Below are 22,401 nucleotides of genomic sequence, written 5' to 3'. Positions count from 1 at the left end.
TTGTGCCAGACTTCTGAATAATAATGTTTGTAATTTGTATTTGCGGTAGGTGCTATTGCAAAATTATTCAACATTATTAGATATATTTGGTCTATTACATATTATATATTTTTGTTATGTATTTGTCCACTTTTTAATTTCAAAAACGCTTAGTAATTAATATTTTTTAGTCTTTGAAGTTATACTTCTAGTGCGTTAGAGAAAAATTATGAGAGTAAATTATAATGACGCGCGCGCACACCGTCACGAAAAAAACCGACACCCTGAAGTTAGCTAGTCAACGAAGAAAAAGTTAGCCTTAGCAATGTGAAGCTAGGCTTTGAAGCTAGGTAGCCAATGAAGTGTAACTTCCTACGTGCTTTGTACGTGCTTCCTACGTGCGTTGCCTTTTTATTATAATGCTAATTTTTTTTTTTTTTTTTGTTTCGTCATATAGGATAATTAGAATACTTTAATTATTTCTTTCTTTCTTTCTCTTATCTAAGAAGTAGTGTTTTTATTTTCTTTCTCTTCTTTATCTTTTTAATACATATTTTCAAAGATATGTTGAGTTAGCCTATTATTGCAATGTATAACAAAGAATTATTAAACTCTTAATTTTTTATATATAAAAAAAAATTATTAAGCTATACAATACTATACATGTGATGGCTTTTTTTATAATAAAATAAAATAAATAAAAATAAAATTATTTCTTGGACGTTTATCCAAACACGTAATTATAGCACGGTTCAAATTCCAATTCACGACTTCACGTACCTACCTATTTCACTTGTTGTTTGTCATTCATTTTCATTGTTTCGTGAGCTCTCAGGTGACCACTTGCGCGTTGACCTGGTTATATTAAAGTACAAAATTCTTTTCTGATTTATTAGTACCTGTCTAACATTACTTTTAACAAATAGTGCGTGGATTTACGTCGTGTAGTGATCTCGTGAAATATAATTTCGCAGTGGTCATCGCAGTTCGACATAAAGAAATCGAGGTAATTATTCTATACCAAAATGCCTAGGAAAGTTTACGTAGTCGGTGTAGGTATGACGAAATTCGTCAAGCCTAACACTGGGAGAGATTATCCTGATCTAGGCAAAGAGGCCGTCGAAGCCGCTCTTGCCGATGCTCGTATCAAATACGACGATGTACAGCAAGCGGTTTGCGGATACGTGTTCGGTGACTCTACTTGTGGCCAGCGGGTTCTGTACCAGGTCGGCATGACCGGTATTCCTATTTACAACGTTAATAACAACTGCTCCACAGGCTCGAACGCAATCTTTCTTGGCAAACAACTTATTGAAGGTGGTATTTCTGATGTTATACTCGCTGTCGGTTTCGAAAAAATGACTCCAGGTGCGCTAGGCGCCGCTACTTTCTCGGATAGAACTAATCCTCTGGATAGGCACACTCTCAAAATGGCAGAAATTGCTGAATTGACTGGAGCTCCCATAACAGCTCAGTATTTTGGCAATGCAGGTGCAGAGCATATGAAAAAATATGGCACCACTGAAACTCACCTTGCAAAGATAGCTGCCAAGAATCATCGTCATGGTGTTAAGAATCCCCGAGCTCAAAGCACAAGGGAGTACACCGTTGAAGAGATTTTAAATTCTCGTAGAATTTATGGTCCACTTACAAAGTTGGAGTGTTGTCCAACCAGTGATGGGGCAGCCGCAGCTGTTCTTATGTCAGAGGAGGCTGTTATTCGTTATGGACTTCAGCAGAAAGCTGTAGAAATCATTGGTATGGAGATGGCAACCGACACGCCTGCTGTTTTCAAAGAGAACAGTTTGATGAAAGTTGCAGGCTTTGATATGACAGCTTTGGCTGCAAAACGTATCTACGAAAAGACTGGAATATCTCCAAAACAAGTCGATGTAGTCGAATTGCACGACTGCTTTGCCGCTAACGAAATGATAACGTATGAGGGTCTACAGCTTTGTGGGGAGGGAGAGGCTGGTAAATTTATTGATGCAGGGGATAATACTTATGGAGGCAGAGTAGTTGTCAATCCAAGTGGTGGTTTAATAGCGAAGGGGCATCCACTAGGAGCAACTGGTCTTGCACAGTGTGCAGAACTTGTGTGGCAACTGCGTGGGGAAGCAGGAGAGAGACAGGTTTGTCATATACATTGTAAATGTGAAAATGTCTTTTTGGCGTTCAGTGCTGCGTCTCGTGTATGGCTCATTTGTGTTAATTGTATTTCACTTTGGCTATGAAATTCTTCTGAATATTTTCTTACATTATTGTTTACATTTCAATAACTTCAAAAAGCAGTATTATTGATTAAGTTTCCATTAAAGTTCATATTTTTATTGTATGTGATGAAACGTTGAGTTGAAAGATGCTCAACACATACTCAACTATACTGTACCACAAAATTTTACATAACTCACTATACCGTCTACCAAGCCTAGTCAATTTGTATAACTATATTTGTAAATTGTATTATAATTTATGTAAAGTATTGTATTATGTATTATGATAATTCAGCAATTTTTTAAACACATTTTTTATAGTTTACACATTTTTTATGGTATAATCGTTTAAAGTTACCTAGATAAATCCTTCCTGAAAACGAGTTTCCTTAGCATCAAAAACTTTGAATAAAACCCATTATGCTAAATTACAATATTACTGTAATAATTTAAAATACATGTATTTATTAAAGTTTTTCATAATTTTTATATTACATTATGTATTTATTTCTTAGATATAAAAATCATTATGTAATATGAATTTTAATCCTGTAAGCTGTTTCTAGATTGGGATCTTAAAATATGATTTATTAGTATGACATACAGACATATGAACATAGTGATGCAAAATTATTGTAGGATTGTACTCAAATTGTCTTTACATTTTGCTTTCTTGTACTGTTTTAAATAAAATTTGTGTATTTTAGTGATAACATGTGATTGTTCCCGTTTTAAATGTTTTTCGTTGATACTGTTTGTTATATTGTGAACAATAGGACAATGCTCTTTAACTTGTCACATATTGATAATAATTTTATTGCAAATGGCAAATACTAAGTTATCACCACAACACTTGACCTTACAAAACTGTGACATAAAAACAAAATAACATACAATTTACACACCATGAATTTTATAGAATCAGAATTATTAAATTAATCCCAATTATTTTTCTTAGGTACCTCGCGCTCGTATTGCCTTGCAACACAACTTGGGACTCGGAGGCGCAGTTGTAATCACCATGTACCGCAAGGGTTTCACAAATGCCACTCCTAACCAAGTTGCAGCGATCGCTGCAAACCCTGAGAACTTCAAAGTATATAAGTACATGAAGATTCTCGAAGAAGCAATGCAAACAGATGAAGACAAACTTATAGAGAAAGTTAGAGGTGTATACGGTTTCAAGGTACGAAATGGTCCCAATGGTGATGAGGGATACTGGGTGATCAACGCTAAGGAAGGCAAAGGCTGTGTCACATACAACGGCAAGGACAAGTGTGATGTTACATTCACGATAAACGATGAAGATGTCGTAGACTTAATTATGGGCAAACTGAACCCTCAGAAGGCATTCTTCCAGGGTAAAATCAAAATCCAGGGTAACATGGGCTTAGCAATGAAACTCACTGACTTGCAAAGGTCAGCGGCTGGCAGAATCGAGACTATTCGCTCTAAACTATAAAATAACTCTAGTAATATTTTAAATCTTATCTGGGTTATGGAAGAATGGGTCTTTGGGCATTTATATTTATCGATACGTCACAATAAACTGGCACACCGCCGACCTTTACACAGATAATAATAAGACTCAATACATAGTTTCATTTTAATATATAGTGCAATATATCAATTATCTTAAAGGATTGTTAAGAATAATAAATTGATAAAAAAAATTATATCATTGTTGTGTGTATACTAATCATTCCATATTGTAAATTACATAAAATAATATTGTTGTTTAGATATTTTTCTATATTAAAGGATTTTTTATTACATAACATTTTTATTTATCTCATATTTTGTTTCTATTAGTATCATTCAGTAATTCGCAGTACTTTATAAATGCAACGCTCGTAACAGACCGAGTACAAAAGTTCAAATTATAATTATTGAACTCATGAATAATTAAATAATTTATCAGTAACCATGCGTACTTTTATAGCCGAGAAATAATCAGCACTTAATTTTAACGATTACTAAAAAAGGTAAAGGTTCTCAATTCGATAGTTTTTTTTTAATGTATAATGTTACCTCAGATCTTTTGACTGGGTTTTTGCAGAGTTTTAACTGAGTGACCGATTTCGATATTTTTTTTTTATTTAAAGATAAATTTAAGTGAGATCTGACAAGTACTTTTACATTACACATTTTTTCGTCGACTTACGTTGTATTATACCGTATATATTTTTTATTGGGTGTACCGATTTTGATGATTCTTGTTTTAATCGATAGCAGATGCTTATCTTGTGATTCCATTTAAATTTAATCGAGATCTGATATCTACTTTTTGAGTAATATTTGATAACGCGACTTTAGATAACTTGTCTATGTTCTCGTCTACCTACGTTGTAATTGTATATAATTATATACTAGCTGACTCGGCAAACGTTGTCTTGCCGCTAAACGCTATTTAAAAATAGGGGTTGATCGTAGAGGGTTGAAAATTTAGGGTTGTATGCATTTTTTAATGTTGTATCATAAAAAAATAAAAAATAATATTTTATCTAAAAATTAAAAAAAATTAGGTTTGGACTACCCTTAACATTTAGTGGGGTGTAAAATAGATGTTGTTCGATTCTCAGACCTACCCAATATGCACACAAAATTTCATTACAATCGGTCAAGCCGTTTCGGAGGAGTTTAACTACAAACACCGCGACACGAGAATTTTATATATTAGATACATTACTTGTCGATGGAAATGAAGTTGGTTTCTTTTTCGTTTGCGAGCAAACAATTATTCTACTCATGGATTATTAAATTAACTAAACAATGAATGGATTACATAATGTAGACTTTAAAAATAACATAGATACCTAATACGAATACGAAGACTTCTAAGCGAATAAATATGTATGTAAAGATACCTACATTCCAACTGTTTATCACTATCTGTAAGAGATAATGTTTAGAATGGTCATTGAAATAAACATAACATGAAAATATGTAAACATGAAGGAGTAATGGTTTTATGTTTTCTATATTTTTGTGTAAAAAAAAAATAACTAGATAGTAATCTTCAGCCTGTAATATCCCAGTGCTAGGCATAGGCCTTTTTCCCCATGTAGGTGAAGAATCAGAGTTTAATCCACCAAGCTATGAGAAATGATCGCTATTAGGTGTACATGATAAGAACCGGGACCGACGTCTTCACGTGCTCTCTAAGGCACGGTGGGGAGACCCACAAGGACTGCACAAACACCCAGAATACGTCAAATATCTATATGGCCAATACAAATGTTTGTCATGTGCGGGGATCGAACCCGAAACAGCCACAAACCAATACTGTGACCGTTGCGCCAACGCGTCGTCTAAATTATCATCATGAACTTATTTTTCTTATAAATATAAATTATAAAATTATTTCCGTCTACTAGATATTAAACAAATTAAAAACGAACAAACAAAAAAACAGCTTACATAACAGAATGTGGTAAATATTACCTACTTACCTTATGACAATTTTTTTATTAACTTTGAATATCTATGAGACTAGCTGTGCCCGCGATTTCGTCCACGCGAAATTTAACAAAATGTTTTTTTTTAGTTCGTAGAGATAAGCTATCTGTCAGTGAAAGTCCCGTCAAAATCGGTCCAGCCGATTCAGAGATTAGCTGGAACAAACAGACATACAAAAATTGTAAAAAATGTTATTTTGATATATGTACCGTGTATACATCTATATGCATTTAGTTAAAAGCGTTTTTAATATTACAAACAGACACTCCAATTTTTTTTTTTGTATAGATGGGTTTTACAATATTGAGAATACCCTATTATTTGTCTTTTGTCCTGGTAGAAGATTCTTAAACGTGGTAAATAGGGAAGGAAAACACGTTTTAACAGAATCTACGATGTACTTGGAAAACTTCTTGTTGTCTGGAATTTACTTTTAGGGCTGTTGTTTACCTTCAACTATTGTTTTTATTATAATATTACAATTGTAAAATTAATCATAGTCATGCTGATACGGACTTATTTACCTACCTAGTACTTTTAGTACCAACCAGTAAAAATTACGAAAACGTTAACTTATACTTTCTTTTTCTATTAATTATTAACTTACCACTTGTAAGAGGTACTTGTAGTATTTTTTTAGGGAAATGAGTGACGGAATGTTTTTAATGATTGGCGTTTCACTGGAAAGATAAACTGGAGTCGAAACATACACCTTCCAAATGAATTTGTGGACGTTAGTATAAGACTAGGTATAAGCCTATACATTTATTACATACTAGCTTCTGCGCGCGACTTCGTCCGCGTGGAACAAAGGCGCGCGCAATACTTGATCATTATTTTGCTATGTTATTTTAAAACTGCGATATCTCCTGAGGTACTCATTGAAATCGAATTATGTAAAAGGCTATTTTGTTTTAAATTAAATACTTGTGATGAATAACGTATTTATTTAGATAAGGATTAATATCGTGTTTATAAAAACATCTTCGCAAATAAAGCATTATTTTAGAACTTGATTAGCATAAAAAAGGTTATAGTCAACCTTAAAAGATAGATATATGCTATCGCGGACTTTTTTTAGAACTTTTAAAGGGGATCAATTCTGTCATACATGATATTTGCGAAACTTTAACTGTTTTCACAGCGCACGCAGCGGACGCTCTCAAAAGGAAAAAAGAACCCCCGATTTTGAAACATTCTTCATTGGTTCTCCGCTCTTTTTGGTCTGAGCGTGATGATATATAGCTTTTAACACTCCTCGATAAATGGGCTATCTAACACTAAAAGAATTTTTCAAATCGGACTAGTAGTTTTTGAGATTAGCGCGTTCAAACAAACAAACAAACAAACAAACTCTTCAGCTTTATAATATTAGTATAGATAAGTAAGTAAACCTATCCCTATAGGTAAGTAAATTAATTACTTGAAAATAGAGGAATTTCAAATAAATTGAATTTATGTTAACTATTTATTTCCAATATCAAAGTGAAAACGTTAAAGAAACATCATACCTATTTTAACTTTCTCTTCGGCTCGAAACTAACCATCAATCTATAATATATATAAAAGCGAAAGGTCACTCACTCATCACGAAATCTCCGAAACTATAACACCTAAAAACTTGAAATTTGGCAGATAGGCTCCTTATAGGACGTAGACATCCGCTAAGAACGGATTTTACGAAACTCGACCCCTAAGGGGGTAAAACGGGGGTTGCAAGTTTGTATGAAAGTCCTATGTTTTTAAAGTAAGAGACTTGAAATTTAAAATGTATGCTCTATAGATGATGAGAAGGTGTCCAAATAATGTATCTTTAGAAATCAACTCCCTTTTGGGGTTAAAACTGGGGATGTTAGGTTGACTCACTCATCACGAAATCTCCGAACTATAACAGCCACAAAGTTGAAGTTTGGCAGGAGGTTCCTTATAAGGCGTAGACATCTGCTAAGAACTGATTTTAAGAAACTCGACCCCTAAGGGGATAAAACGGGGGTTGGAAGTTTGTATGAAAGTCATATGTTTTTGAAGTGAGAAACTGGAAATTTAAAATGTATACTCTATAGATGGCGAGAAGGTGTCCACATAATGTATCTTTAGAAATCAACTTGCTTTTGGGGTTAAAACAGAGGATGGGAGGTTGACTCACTCATCACGAAATCTCCGAAACTATAACAGCTACAAACTTGAAATTTGGCAAGTAGGTTTCTTATAGGGTGTAGACATCCGCTAAGAACGGATTTTAAACGGACCCCTGAAACTCGACCCCTAAGGGGATAAAACAGGGGTTGGAAGTTTGTATGAAAGTCCTATGTTTTTGAAGTAAGAGACTCGAAATTTAAAATGTATGTTCTATAGACGGTGAGGAGGTGTCCAAATAATGCATCGTAATCTATATATATATATAAGAGAAAGGTCACTAATTCACTCATCACGAGAACTCAAAAACCGCTGGATGGTCCATTCATCTAGGATGAACAAAGATGAAATTTGGCAGGGAGGTAGATTATAGTTAGTAGACGTCCGCTAAGAACGGATTTCGCGATATTCGACCGCTAAGGGGGTTTAATTAGGGTTGATAGTTTGTATGAAACATATACAGCAGCTATAAGTTCGCCTGATAAGTTATTTATACTGCAGCCTGAAAATAAAACTAAAAATGTGGTGTATAGAGAGGTTTTATAAAAATGACTATTAAATTATACTAAATTGTGCCTTGCAAAAAGTTACTCAGTGTGATAAGCATTTCAAGTGACTGAAATAAAAAAATAATTTGCGTTAAACATCTTAATAGTAATGCATGTCTTCATAACCAAGCGGACGTAGTCGCGGGCAACAGTTAGTGTATTATAAAATCAAGTCCCCAAAAGTGTATGTGATCGATTCCCTCAAAATCTACTGAACGGATTTTTATGCGGTTTCACCAATGGGGAGATGGCTTCAAGGGGAAGGTTTACGGATCGGCTAAGCCGATTTCGATGAGAGTTTCACTAGAAGTTTGCCGGGAAAACTTTGTGATACACTGATTTCAACGCGGGCGAAGCCGCGGGCACAGCTAGTTGATATAAAATTATGATCGCTTTGGCGCAGTAGTACCGAACGTGAATTTAATGCCAACATTAACATATGCAATTTCTTCTTAAATATGTGTAAAATTATAAAATTATGATTAATTTAATTAGATTATGGCAAAGTATCAAGCAAAGTAGTAAGTTTATATTTGTACAATTACCATTTCATCACCTCTTTCCTATGTTTAATTCGAATTCAACAGTCAATCAAATGAAACAAACAAAATTGTTAATCTAATAAAAATGTAACTGTAATCTCTTTCATTAGCGAGTCAAGAGTTAGTCGATCATTAAAGGAAAACTTATTTCGTTGTCCTCCATACGCAAATAGACTTCCGTAAATATTCTTGTAAGAAGAAAAAAACAAGCTTGAAATAGAATTAAAAACCAAATTAATACTGTAGACAACGTTATAAGTTACATAATTGTATGTTTAGTAATTTAAATTTATGAATTTTATTTGTGTATTTTAAACACATTTTATTCATTACATACATTTTTTCTGTACATTATTTGTCTCTATAACTATATCAACATGGGTGTACCCGCGGTGGGGCAGGGTGGGGCAAAAGCGCCAAGTATTTTTTAATAATTATAACATTACAACTGTAAAAATTTTAATGGGGTTTTTGCCTCACCTGTATTCTAATCATTATCATTACAGCCTATACAGTCCACTGCTGGACATAGGCCTCCACAAGTTTACGCCAAAAATAACGTGAACTCATGTGTTTTGCCCATAGTCACCACGCTGGGCAGGCGGGTTGGTGACCCCAGTACTGGCTTTGTCGCACCGAAGAAGCTGCTGCCCGTCTTCGGCCTGTGTATTTCAAAGCCAGCAGTTGGATGGTTATCCCGCCATCGGTCGGCTTCTTAAGTTCCAAGGTAGTTGTGGAACCTTGTTATCCCTAAGTCGCCTCTTACGACACCCACGGGAAGAGAGGGAGAGGCTTAATTCTTTAGTGCCGTAGCCACACAGCACTGTATTCTAAACTTATACTTAATTGATATTTTAGATTTTAATAAGAAATAGGTGGATTCAGCTAAAATTCCCCACAAACTATATATAATTGAAGTATTGTCGATACTGTCGATAGTAAAAGTAAAAATGAAAAGTTACAGTAAATAAAAGAAATAAATTTTTTCTAACTATCGAGTTCACTATTTATTTCCTTTAGACCCACCTTTACAAAATTCTGAGTATGCCCATGTATACTAGACTATAGCTATACGTATTCTTTAAAACTTTTACTTCTTCTGTATAGTTTTCCAAACGTTACCGAGCAGTAGCTCGGTGCAAGAAGCTTATCACTACATAGTATAAAACAAAGTCGCTTTCTCGAAAGCTTTAAAACTACGCAACAGATTTTAATGCGGTTTTTTACCGACTTCCAAAAAAGGAGGAGGTTCTTAATTCGCTGTATTTTTTTATGTAGTCTTTCGTCAGAACTTTTGACCGGGTGGACCGATTTCGACAATTTTTTTTTTAATCGAAAGGTGATGTTTGTTAATTGGTCCCATTTAAATTTATTTGAGATCTAACAACTACTTTTCGAGTTATATCTAATAATGCGTTTTTACTTGACACTTTTTTCGTCGACCTACGTTGTATTATACCACATAACTTTTTACTGGATGTACCGATTTTGATAATTCTTTTTTTGTTGGAAAGGAGATATCCCTAGTTTTGTACCATGAAGGAAACCAGGATTTGATGATGGGATTCCAGAGAAATCAAGGGAAACTCTCGAAAATCCGCATAACTTTTTACTGGGTTTTTTATTTTTAATTTAATCAAAAGCTGATGTTTATCATGTGGTCACATTTAAATTTTATCGAAATCTGATTACTACTTTTTGAGTAATCTTTGATAACGCGTAGTTACTTCACTATTTTTTCGTCGATCTAGGTACGTTGTATTACTTGTCGATGTGATGATGAAATGAAGGTTTTTTTTCGTTTGCCTGCAAACACAATTATTTTAATAGATAGAGTGATTGAAGAGGAAGGTTTATATGTATAATAACATCCTATAAATAGTGGAGAAATACTGTTATTTTTGAGGTTTCTAATGTGATGTCGTAAATAATTACATTTTGTCCGCTTACATTGCAAACGCAGCCAGAACCTTACGAGATTTATCAAAATAATGTACTAAGTATTGTACACATTGAAAAAATCTACAGAAAACTCCGCTATGGTATATATCTATCTCATATGGATATCCCACAATAACATTTTTTTGGCATTTACTTTTTACGACAAATAATGGCTAATTTTCAAAGCGATTTTAACTAATACAGCATTAATCCTTATCTAATTAAATACCTTAAATGCATTATTGATTTAATATAGATCTATATGGTCCTTTACAGGATATAATTTAAATGAATATTTTCGAAGATATTACAGATTTAAAAATTGCGGTACGTACAGCGTTTGCGGCGGTTCCGGCCGGCTTTTACTCTAAAGTTAACGCCACGGGCAGTAATGAATAAATCAAAACGATCGATTTTAATCATTTTTTTAGTGAATGACATAGGTTATAATTATATTTTATACCCGTGCGAGGCCGGAGCGGGTCGCTAGTTTTAGTATAAGCTTCTTGGCTCGGTGACAGAAGAAAGGATGGAAACCAAAGCCTTATCGTTAGGGTTCAGATAGTACACATTACTTGTGAAACTCTAAAAAGAATCTGTTGTACATTTTTGTTAAGTAACGACTAACTTTAGCTATGTGATACGTACCTAAGCAATACAATTGCAATTGCAAATAACAATACTTATCGCAATACGTTATTTAACAACCAGTTTCATTATCATATCTTTTATTTATCTTCAATAACTTGTTTTCAATTTTGATTGATCGTATAAAATTTCGAATAGTATTTGCGAATGTTAAGAGTATTATAAGAAAACTAGGCACCTCATGTTATTTAAACATGAATTTTTATACATTTCGATTTTGTTTGTAACTAAGGTTCATTGTATAAAGATAAATGAGATACCTATTTATTACAATATCTTTTGATCACAATTGAGTCGGTTATTCTCTTTATTGTAATTAGGGTAATGGCACCAGTGGTCAGCCTCATAACAACTTTTTGAAGTTTGGAAAGCTGGCATTTTTACAGGAGTCGTCGGATAATGAAACGTAGTACATGATTGGATTAATTGTTTATTATAGTTTTTAAACAACATATGTCAAAAACAACCTCTCTCTTTATAAAATATATATATAAATTCAAACAAAATATGGCACTTTTTGCCAGTGGTCAGCCTCTAAAATCCAGTAATCAGCCTTGATGAACCCAGTGTTCAGCCCTTATAACTATGAATAAGCATGAGATCAAAATGAGTATTATTTATATCAAAATCAACAATATTATTTATATCTCTCTTATTTCTTATAGCTAAACAATCACAGTACTTATTTGTGTTCTTATTTTTCTAGAACTTAATCATTAAAACATCAATATTTATTTATAAAATAATCAACGACATTAGTATCTGTGCATACTTATATACTATGTAAATTTCTTTTAGGTTTAATACGCATAACACGAAAGAGAAAAGGGCCACTAGCAAATCTACTAATAGTACCTAGTAAAATCTATTTACAATCAAATAATCACAGCCATAATCTCCCTATTTTTGTATGTCTCAACTCTCTTATATATCAACGAAGATATCTATCTTGTACTCATATCTATCTAATCATCCGAACTGTTACTTGTAATTAAGATATACATTATTTCCCGGTACCCTATACACTTAGATTTTTTAACACACTTTTTTTATTTTCTTTGGATAGGGTTTCGTCAGTAGGAACTGAATCTCAAGATCTATTTTCCTTTTCCTTGTTCACTTTTTATTTACTTTACTAGTGCTCACGCTTACTTTTTTAATTCGTTTGGCTGCTATTTTTTCTGCGTGTTCTTTTTTTATTATTTCCCGTTTTAATTTTCTTTCTAAGATAGAGAAATCACTTTTCCAGTTTTGGGGCAAATCATAAAACTTGTTTCATCACCATTAAATATTCTCATAGGATCATCCAGTATATTCAGAGCATCGTGTTTTTTTAAGAACTCTGTCAAGTCTTAAAACCACTTTCTTATATATTCTTCTGTTATTACTGCTCGTCCCTTAGAAATTTCTTCAGCTGTTCGTATAGATAAGGAAGGGTATCTTCGAAAAAAGGATTTAAGCCATTTTTTTCCTGGTCTGTCATTTACGAAAGGATTAGGTCTTCCATCGGCCTTTACTATTGCTTGGACCGTATTTAATAAATTGTCAGTCTTTAAAGGAAACCCGCATTTTGTTAATTTTGGACACAAATCTACCAGTGCTTATTCTGCTTTATTAAAAATGGAATCTGGACCCATTTTTCTTGGACCTTCTGGGACACGTAGGTGGAGCCGATCTTGTAGTGTGCCTCCAAGAATTCCAAACGTTCTACTAGCCTCTCTTATCGGCATTCCGTTTCGTATGGCTTCGATGGTGGAAGAGAGCTTCTCTGGAGGATAAGTTTGTCTTGGCGACATTTTGGGCTAAAAATATCTTCTCAATTACTGAAATACAAACTACCTAAATACATTTTATAACCATTTGAGGTAAAACTAAAATGTAGTCTATCGGGGCTGAATACTGGATCAGCAACACCTAGTGGCCAGCCGCGTAAAAATAAAATGTTAAATGCGGCTGACCACTGGGTTTTTTGTGGAATATGAAAGAACATGCCTTACTAAATTTGAAAATTTTAATTTATTGGTTGTAATGACGCCTTTTCTCGCAATTTTAAAAATAATTCAAGAATCCAGTGAACAGCCCCGGGGGGCCGACCATTGGATCTTTTATAAAAAAGTAGTACCCAATGGTCAGCCCCTACAATATTTACTTAAATCAGCGATATTTTTATTCAAATTTAATATAATTCAATACATGAAGTACTACACAATGTCAAATTGCATAAAAGCCTATCACATTTAATAATAAAACATGTTTTTTCTTACCTTTTAAAAGAACACCACGCGAAGTAAAAAATATGGCGGACGTGACACTACTGCTCTTTTCAACCGCCGTCACCTGTAAGAACGGGTTTAAATCTCCCCCCTGATTCCCTGCCGCACCTATTGTGTGACATATTATTCAATGAGGAATCAAAGTTTCTATTTAGGTACACGTGATTCATTTATTCTAATTGTAGCAATATTTATGACCAATAAACGACGCAAAAGGCTGACCACTGGTTACTGGCTGGCCACTGGTGCTGTTACCCTACTATGTTTGTACTTATGTATAATTATGTTCTAACTAGTTGTGACGCGTTCTTTTTTTTCATACCTAGGTATAAAATTTTTAACTGCCAAAACTCTTTTAATCTGCATTTTAAAAGCGTAGCAAATTAAGCTTTTCTGCAAAATAGTAATTATTTTGAATTGAATCATTTATTAACCAAACTTTTATCGATAATTTAAAAAAAAAAACTTTTTTGGATTTTTCTATGTATACTTAAAAAATATTACGGTATCCGAAGACAAGAAAATCTCTGCAGATGTGTTAAAGATCATTGTGTCAACATTAAACGAGTATACATTCACCAGTTCGAAATACCGGTTTGACGCATTCGTTGCGAAAGTTAACAAAAAAAAAATGCATCTAAAATATTCCTTTCCATACATTAAAGAACCAACTATACATGTACTAGCTGACTCGACAAACGTTGTCTTACCGCTAAACTCTATTTAAAAATAGGAGTTGATCGTAGAGGGTTGAAAATTTAGGGTTGTATGTATTTTTTAATGTTGTATCATAAAAAAATTAAAAATAAATAAATAAATTATCTAAAAATTGAAAAAAAAATAGGGGTGGACTACTCTTAACATTTAGGGGGATGAAAAATAGATGTTGTTCGATTCTCAGACCTAACCAATGTGCACACAAAATTTCATGAGAATCGGTCAAGCCGTTTCGGAGGAGTTAGATTTGTATGAGTAGGAAATAATATTCGACGTTTAACGGAGACAGCGTAACGTTCTGATTCAATGTGATATAAAAGTTATTCTTAGATTCCTTTTTCAAAAAGCAACGTGTTAACGTGTAAAATTTATATTTTTATTTTATTTTATTTAAAATTTAGATCTGTATATTATTAAATTTATATTTTATATTTATTTCAAATTTATATTTTACACGTTACGTTTATTGCATGCGATGATTACCTTAACAAATTGTAACACAGCTGTACTGTAGACTAAGGGCCTGTTTCACCAGTTGTCGATAACGCTATTTTATTTATTTATTTATCATTATTGTACACCGAAATGCAGACATATATAGAAAACATACAGAAAAAGGTGTACAAAGGCAATCTTATCGCTAAAGAGAGATTTCTTCCCGATAACCTTTGGGCAAAGGATACGATAGAGTAGCAGTGGTTAGAAGTGTGCACATATTAAGAAGAAAAAAAAATCAATAATAAATAACGTTAAATAAATGAGATACATATTTGATAATAAAAAAAAAAAAAGATTTTACTATTGACCTCACGACTGAAGTAAAAACTTTTTAAGCTCATCTAACTTATATCTCCCTCTCAACTTCCGTTCGCCTTGCTCGATCATTGATACAAAAATATTAAAGATACCGATGTGAGGGATAGGAAGAAATATCTTAATCAAAATCTGGACCAGCCAAACTTGGTAAGCACCTCGACCCTTACACGTGATTACTGCTAAATGATACTGCACTCCAGTAGTGCTGCGTTCCTGTGTGGTTCCTGTGGTGAGTAAGATAGCCAGAGCTTTTGATGAGGGTCGTGGATAGGGTCAGCGACGTGTGATGCTTAGGTATTGCAGGCGTCTTCAAGCTTCGGCATCTTCTTACCATCAGGCGGAACCGAAGACTTGTATGCCTCATATTTAAATTAATAATAAAAAATATAAATGCGATTTAATTATTTAACTCATGATTATCGTAATTAAATTAATTGATTCGATCCAAAGGGCGTCATATCTAATCTCGCCTACAGCTTAAGATACTGTTCAAAATAAATAATAATAAAAAAAAACATCGCATGCATAATTTTCTATTTTTCAACATAAATACTAAATAACTTACAAAAACAAGTATTAATTTTTTTGCATTATTTGTCGTTGTCAAACAGAGACGGTTAACCGTTTCTAAAGTAAGCAACTTAATGATTGTGTTATAGGTAATAGCCGACTGAAACAGCTACATTTTTTTACGATACATTTACTTATGTAAATAATACAAATATTATAAATGAATACACACAAACTGTACCCAGACTCGACGCGGTAATTAAAACCACATTCTCCGCAGCAGAAAGCACTGCGTCATCGTCGTCGTTATATAATAATTATGATATAAAGATTGTTGGTTGGTTACCTTAACGACTTATGTCTGTCTAAATAAATGTTTCGTCTCGTAACCCACGAGAAAAAAGTCGTTCATGTTTCTCCTATTCGATACGGGCACGTTGCATGCCTCTCCTTCTCCTTGTACCTCTTCCTCGTCTTTGTAAATTGTTTGTGCTAGGTTCGTGAGTTGTGTTGAGAGAGTGTGGTGTGTCTGATAATAATTGCTGCGTGTCTCTGTCTAGTGATAGTTGTGTGTTTTATGAAAGTGGGTCTTCTATGTTGTGTACGAAAACAGTACCTCCAAGCACTTTACTCTTTATGATTGTAGTGTGTATGGCTGCTTGTTTCTGAAGAATGCTAATGTCAATGATGTAATCTAGCTGTTCTAAGTACTTTTTTATGCTTTTAGTTATTGTCCCTGTTGCTCCTATTACTATTTGGATGATAACCGTGTTCCATAAAGGGCTGATTTCAGTTTTGAGTATTTGCTTAATTTTTCAATTTACATAAGACGGTATAAGGTTACATCTATAAAGTAAGTTTTGTTGTCATGATATAAAGTATTATTTAAGGTAGGTATACTATAATATATTATATTTACAATATTCTAATCTAACTATTTTATTGAAAATGTCTAATTATGATCGGACATTGATTTCATCAATAATACGTTTATACAACTAGGACTCCGTGACGGATTTACAAGTTTATCTCCAGTGGACTATTCAATTTTTGTCATCCCTTCTGACTAAAATTCAACAGCTTACACAAAATAATATTCATTTGGCTAAATTTGTTAAACATATTTTACTGTATTACACTTTAAAAGATACAACCAACTACTGTGTTAATTTTTCTATTAACAATCCCATTAATGATGATAATGAAATAATTGAAGTTGTTAGTTTTATGCGAGGTTTTAAATCCGTAAAGACATCAATTATATTATCATATGAAATCTTTCTCATTAATTCTAATTCTACTCAAAAAGAACTGCGCTTTTTCTTGACTTAAAGTAGGTCGTTCATAGGTTTCTCCCAATGCAAAAAAGCTTTTCTGTCTATGCCTATCTAGGCCATACTATTCAGCTAGGCCGAAACAACTCCGAGAAGGAAACCGATAGGAGCTTTCGGTTGACATTTAGCAGGCTTAGCCGTGTTTTCACTTCGAATATTCCACACGGCTTAAAGACAAAAGTCTTCGGTCAATGCGTCCTGCCTATTTTGACATACGGTGCCGAGACATGGTCACTGACAAGAAGACTAATAATCCTCAAGTTTAAAGTCTCTCAACGTGCAGTAGATCGTGCTATGCTTGGGGTCTCTGATCTCTCTCAAAGATAGGATCAGAAATGCAACCAACGTAGCCCGCAGAATTAGTAGGATGAAGTGATAGTGGGATAGCCAGTGGAACAGTCGTGTCCCGAAGTTGAACCACGTGTTGGCAAACGCAGTGTGGGACCTCCTCTGGCCCGCTTGGCCAACGATCTACGTAAGATTGCTGGTGGAGGTTGAATGAGGATTGCGTAAGACCGATATTTGGCACGAAGTTGGGGAGGTCTATGTCTAGCAGTGGAGTGTGATAGGTTGATGTGAGAGAGGGAGAGAGAGAATACCATATGAAGTGCAATATTTAATTTTATTTGTATATAAATTTGGATAAATGATCTCCAAATTTCGTTTTCGTGGGAACGAACCTAGACTTTTTAATGTTCCAGGCTCTGGTTTCTGTTAAATTTGTCTTGAAGGTATACAATGATTTGAACACTGACATTGCATAATAATTAATTCGTTTGACTTCTGTTCTGACACATTTATATGTATAGATTAATTCGTTTGACTACTGTTCTGACACAACGATGACGAAAGAGAGACCTTTAAACCGACCGTTACCGGGTTAATGTCCGATATATCTGAAATATCTTTACAAATGTTGTTTTTTTAGGAAATAATTATGATTGGACCGTGTACGTCATTGTCATACGCAGTTTTTGTATAAAACTTACACTAAATCGATATAGAATTGCTTCTGTTACAAATGACCAGCCTTGGTTGTAATGTAATGTGTAAAATGTTAAGCTCATTTTTTAAAACAATGACAAACGAAATTGCCACTTTTAGGATTTCGAATTCGATAAAAATAGATTTACGTAATAAAATTAACTGGTAAGAATTACAAAATGACAATAATGCTAAACTCAAAGCAGTTTGATTCGGGTCACGAGTCGAGGTCGCGAAATGTGAACAATGTGTTTAGTGTATACAGTAACACATAATGTTATAACATTAATGTATATATTTTTTAAATAGTGATAATAAAGAAACAAAAAAAGAAAGAAAGAAACACGTTTATTCGGAGCATCACTCAAAACGCAGACAGTTTTTACACAAAAAAATCACAGATAATTAGAAATAACAATAATTAATAAATAAGTACATAAACGAAACAAAACAGGTTTTTAACATTCGTATGTAAATAGAATAATTAATGATTTAGTGAGTAATTTTTATCTTGTCTCTAAGTTATTATATTTGATAGACTGTGGAAAATTTTAAAGTGAATTTTCTAAAATCTTTTTTATCTACTAATGACTTTGTAAGTCATTCTCTGCAACATGCTTCTTGGCTAAATATTATGTAACATATTATACATTTCTTTTATTATAAGTATATCGTATTTTTTAGCGTTATCGTATATTTGTATGTGTGTATATATTTACATAATATATAAAGTATTGTGTAGGTGTGAGAAAAGACATACAGAGAAAGGTAAAGTGGAGCATCATATTACGTAATCAAATAATTTAAAACAATATTCGCTTCAGCCTGTAATATCCCACTACTTGGCATAAGCTTCTTTCCCCGTGTAGGAGAAGGATCAGAGCCTAATCCACCACGCTGCTCCAATGCGGGTTGGCGAATATGTTCCTTACTATGAGTAACAATAACAACCGGGACCGACGGCTTAACGTGCTCTCCGAGGCACGGTGGGGAGACCCACTAGGACTGCACAATCACCCAGACCACGGCAAACACCTGAATGGCCAATAGAAATGCTTGTCATGTGGCAGGACCATGCAGGCTGTGACCGTTGCGCCAACAATATTATGAGTATGTTATGCATTCTTAAATATTTGTAAGAATACATAACATAACTATGCCTTTATATCTTTATGAACGTGGAATTTTAAAGATTAGGTTATCATATCTAGCAAGTATCAAAAACATTAAGTCTGATTACACAATGATAAATTGCGAAAAAATACAAAGTACGTTTTTTCCATAACATAACTGCACTTTGACCAATACACGGCGCATGTAGTAGTTCAAAAATATAGGGAATTCAAAATGACCGATGACATATATATGATGACATATGATGATGAAATATATTCATAACCCAGTGCTTTTTGTTGTTGTAGGAAAATGAATAATATTTAATAGGTAGATAGTCACCATCCTCATCATCATCATTTCAGCCTACCACAGTCCACTGCGTGACATAGGCCTCCACAAGTTCACGCCAAAAATGGCGTGAACTCATGTGTTTTGCACATAGTCACCACGCTGGGCAGGCGATTTGGTGACCACAGGGCGGGCTTGTTCGCTTGGGCTGGCCGAAAACGCTGCTGCCCGTCTTCGGCCTGTGTATTATCCCGCCATCGGTCGGCTTTTTTAAGTCCCAAGGTAGTAGTGGAACTGTGTTATCCCTTAGTCGCCTCTTACGACACCCACGGGAAGAGAGGGGGTGGCTTTATTCTTTAATGCCGTAACCACACAGCGTAATAGAAAGATAGATAGGTATAAATAAATAATCATAAACACGTGAGACAAGCACGCAGACCACGACAAACACCAATATGGCCTATACAAACATTTATCACATTTTAATAGTGAGCCAGCTACCAAAAACACATCAGCCCCTTGTTGTGAATACAACGCCAACGCGTCGTCGAATTACATTTTATATGACAGGTATAATATTATTATATTATTTTATAAATATTGTTTTTTTTTTCTTCTATTAAAATAAAATTAACACATCTGGTTAACTTAAGTACTAAGTAATATTTTCAAAAAAAAAAAAACTAGTACAACATTCAAGTATGTATATATATATATATGTATACTATTTATAGGGATTCTAGTGGTTGTGTGAGGATAAATGGAGCATACACTGAATGGTTTAATATCGAAAAAGGTGTTAGACAGGGATGTGTAGCGTCACCTAGCGGCTGTTTAATCTATTCATGGACAATTGTTTTACAGATTTAAAAGAGAATGAAAATGGGTTGAGAATGAATGAGTTACTCGTCAAATGTCTTCTCTATGCTGATGATCAAGTATTACTTGCGTCTTCGCCCGAGGAGTTGCAGGAGATGGTAACTGATATGAGTGGAGCCTTTGTAAGAAAGGGAATGAAGATGAATATAAAGAAGACGAAAGTGATGGCGTTTGAAAGAGATGAGGCAGTGACAGACTGCAATATCGTGATTGGAGATAAACAAATTGAACAGGTGAATGAGTTTGTGTAGGAACAGGAAACAGGGTGAATAGAGCTTTGCACTCATTTATGAGCAGTCGGAAGGTGTCTAACAAGGCTCGTTTGGCTGTGCATGAGGGGGTGTTGATTCCGACACTCATGTTTGGAAGTGAAAGTTGGGTATGGCAAAAGAAACATGAAAGCAGAATAAATGCAGTTAAGATGGGAGCGTTAAGAAGTATGATAGGAGTTAAATTGATCGACAGGATAAGAAATAGTGAGATAAGGAAGCGTAATGGTCTGAAAGAAGATGTAGTGACAAAAATTGAGAAAGGTATGCTCCGATGATTTGGTCATGTCGAGAGAATGAGTCAAGAACGATTGACAAAAAAAGTGTATAAGGCAAGTGTGGATGGAAGGGTTGGAAGAGGTAGACCTAGGCGGACGTTCCGAGACCAAATAAGGGACGTCTTGAAAAAAAGCCAGGTCAAGAGTACCCTAAAACGAAGAGCATGTATGAAGGGAATAATGAAAGTGGACGAAGCGAAAGAAGTATGTAAGGATGGTAGCATGTGGAAAGAAATGGTCTCTGCCTACCCCTACGAGAAAGAGGCGTGATTATATGTATGTATGTATGTATGTATGTATGTATGTGTATACACTCAAGTAATTCTAATGTTCTAGGTAAAGCTACATATTTCAAAACAACAAATTAGTCACCTGAAAATCCTATTCCACTGATCACTGATTTAATCAGTAGTGAATAAACAAAAAAACGTCTTCTACATTAAGTATATTACCATAATAATATAAATGATGAACTATATAATGTATGAAAAAAAAAACACAGTTACGTAAACACAAACACGAAACTTTAACGTCCTTGAAGTTGTGTTTAATCTCAAAAACTTGATTACAAGTAATCTTATCTAAATGGTGAGATAAAATGACGTAAGTACGATTTTTTTATTTATCTATCGTTGCTTAGTGTTTTTAAACAAGAAATCCCATTTCGTTCGGGCATCCAATAAAACCATATACTGTATGTATCAATCTGCTGTGTGGTTACGGCAGCAAAGAATGTACCCACCCCCTCTCTTGCTGTCGGTATCGTAAGAGGCGACTAAGGGACAACACTGTTCAACTACCTTGGAACTTAAAAATCCGACCAATGGGGGATGATAATCCAACTGCTGACTTTGAAATACACAGGCCGAAGACGGGCAGCAGCGTCTTCGGTGCGACAAAGCCAGCCCTTCGGTCACCAACCCGCCTGCTCAGCGTGGTGACTACGGGCAACACACGAGTTCATACCATTTTTGGCGCGAACTTGTGGGGGCCTGTGTCTAGCAGTGGACTGCGATATTCTGAAGTGATGTATGTATCAATCTATTATCTAAGCATCTATCTGCAAAAATCTAATCACTCTACTTTCACTACCATCTAAGCTCCTGACCAAAATTATCCTGGCCAGGATGTCCAAGGCGATCGAACCGCTATTGCGTAATGAACAAACAGGATTTCGACCAAACCGCTCCTGCATCGATCAAATAAACGCACTGCGAATTATACTGGAAGAGGCAGGAGAATGGCAAAGGGAAGTTTACCTGACCTTTGTCGATTTCGAAAAAGAATTCGACACGGTGAAATGGTCCAGCGTTTGGTCACGCCTTGATGAGATGGGAGTTTCTCCAAAGATCTGAGATGTACTTAAAGCCATCTACAAAGATTATTCTTGTAGAGTAGCTCATGACGGCCTTATCTCCGCTGACATTGAAGTCCACGCAGGGGTCTGACAGGGTTGTCTCCTTTTGCCCTT

At 34.5% G+C, this 22,401-nt stretch overlaps 1 protein-coding gene across 1 annotated transcript; it reads left to right on the top strand.

Annotated features, from left to right (window-relative positions):
* Positions 1 to 1,004: 1,004 nt before the first annotated feature.
* LOC123660254 (sterol carrier protein 2) lies at positions 1,005 to 3,965 on the top strand. The gene is made up of 2 exons (XM_045595350.1): positions 1,005 to 2,111; positions 3,151 to 3,965. Exons 1-2 carry the CDS (start codon positions 1,005 to 1,007, stop codon positions 3,652 to 3,654), a joined length of 1,611 nt encoding a protein of 536 aa, XP_045451306.1. The 3' UTR covers positions 3,655 to 3,965.
* The last annotated feature ends 18,436 nt before the right edge of the window (positions 3,966 to 22,401 follow it).

This window comes from Melitaea cinxia, chromosome 15 (genome assembly GCF_905220565.1).
Source record: "Melitaea cinxia chromosome 15, ilMelCinx1.1, whole genome shotgun sequence".
In the NCBI taxonomy this organism is placed as follows: Eukaryota; Metazoa; Arthropoda; class Insecta; order Lepidoptera; family Nymphalidae; genus Melitaea; species Melitaea cinxia.
The sequence above is the reverse complement of the archived record's forward strand: the minus strand, read 5'-3'. Positions and strand labels throughout refer to the sequence as shown.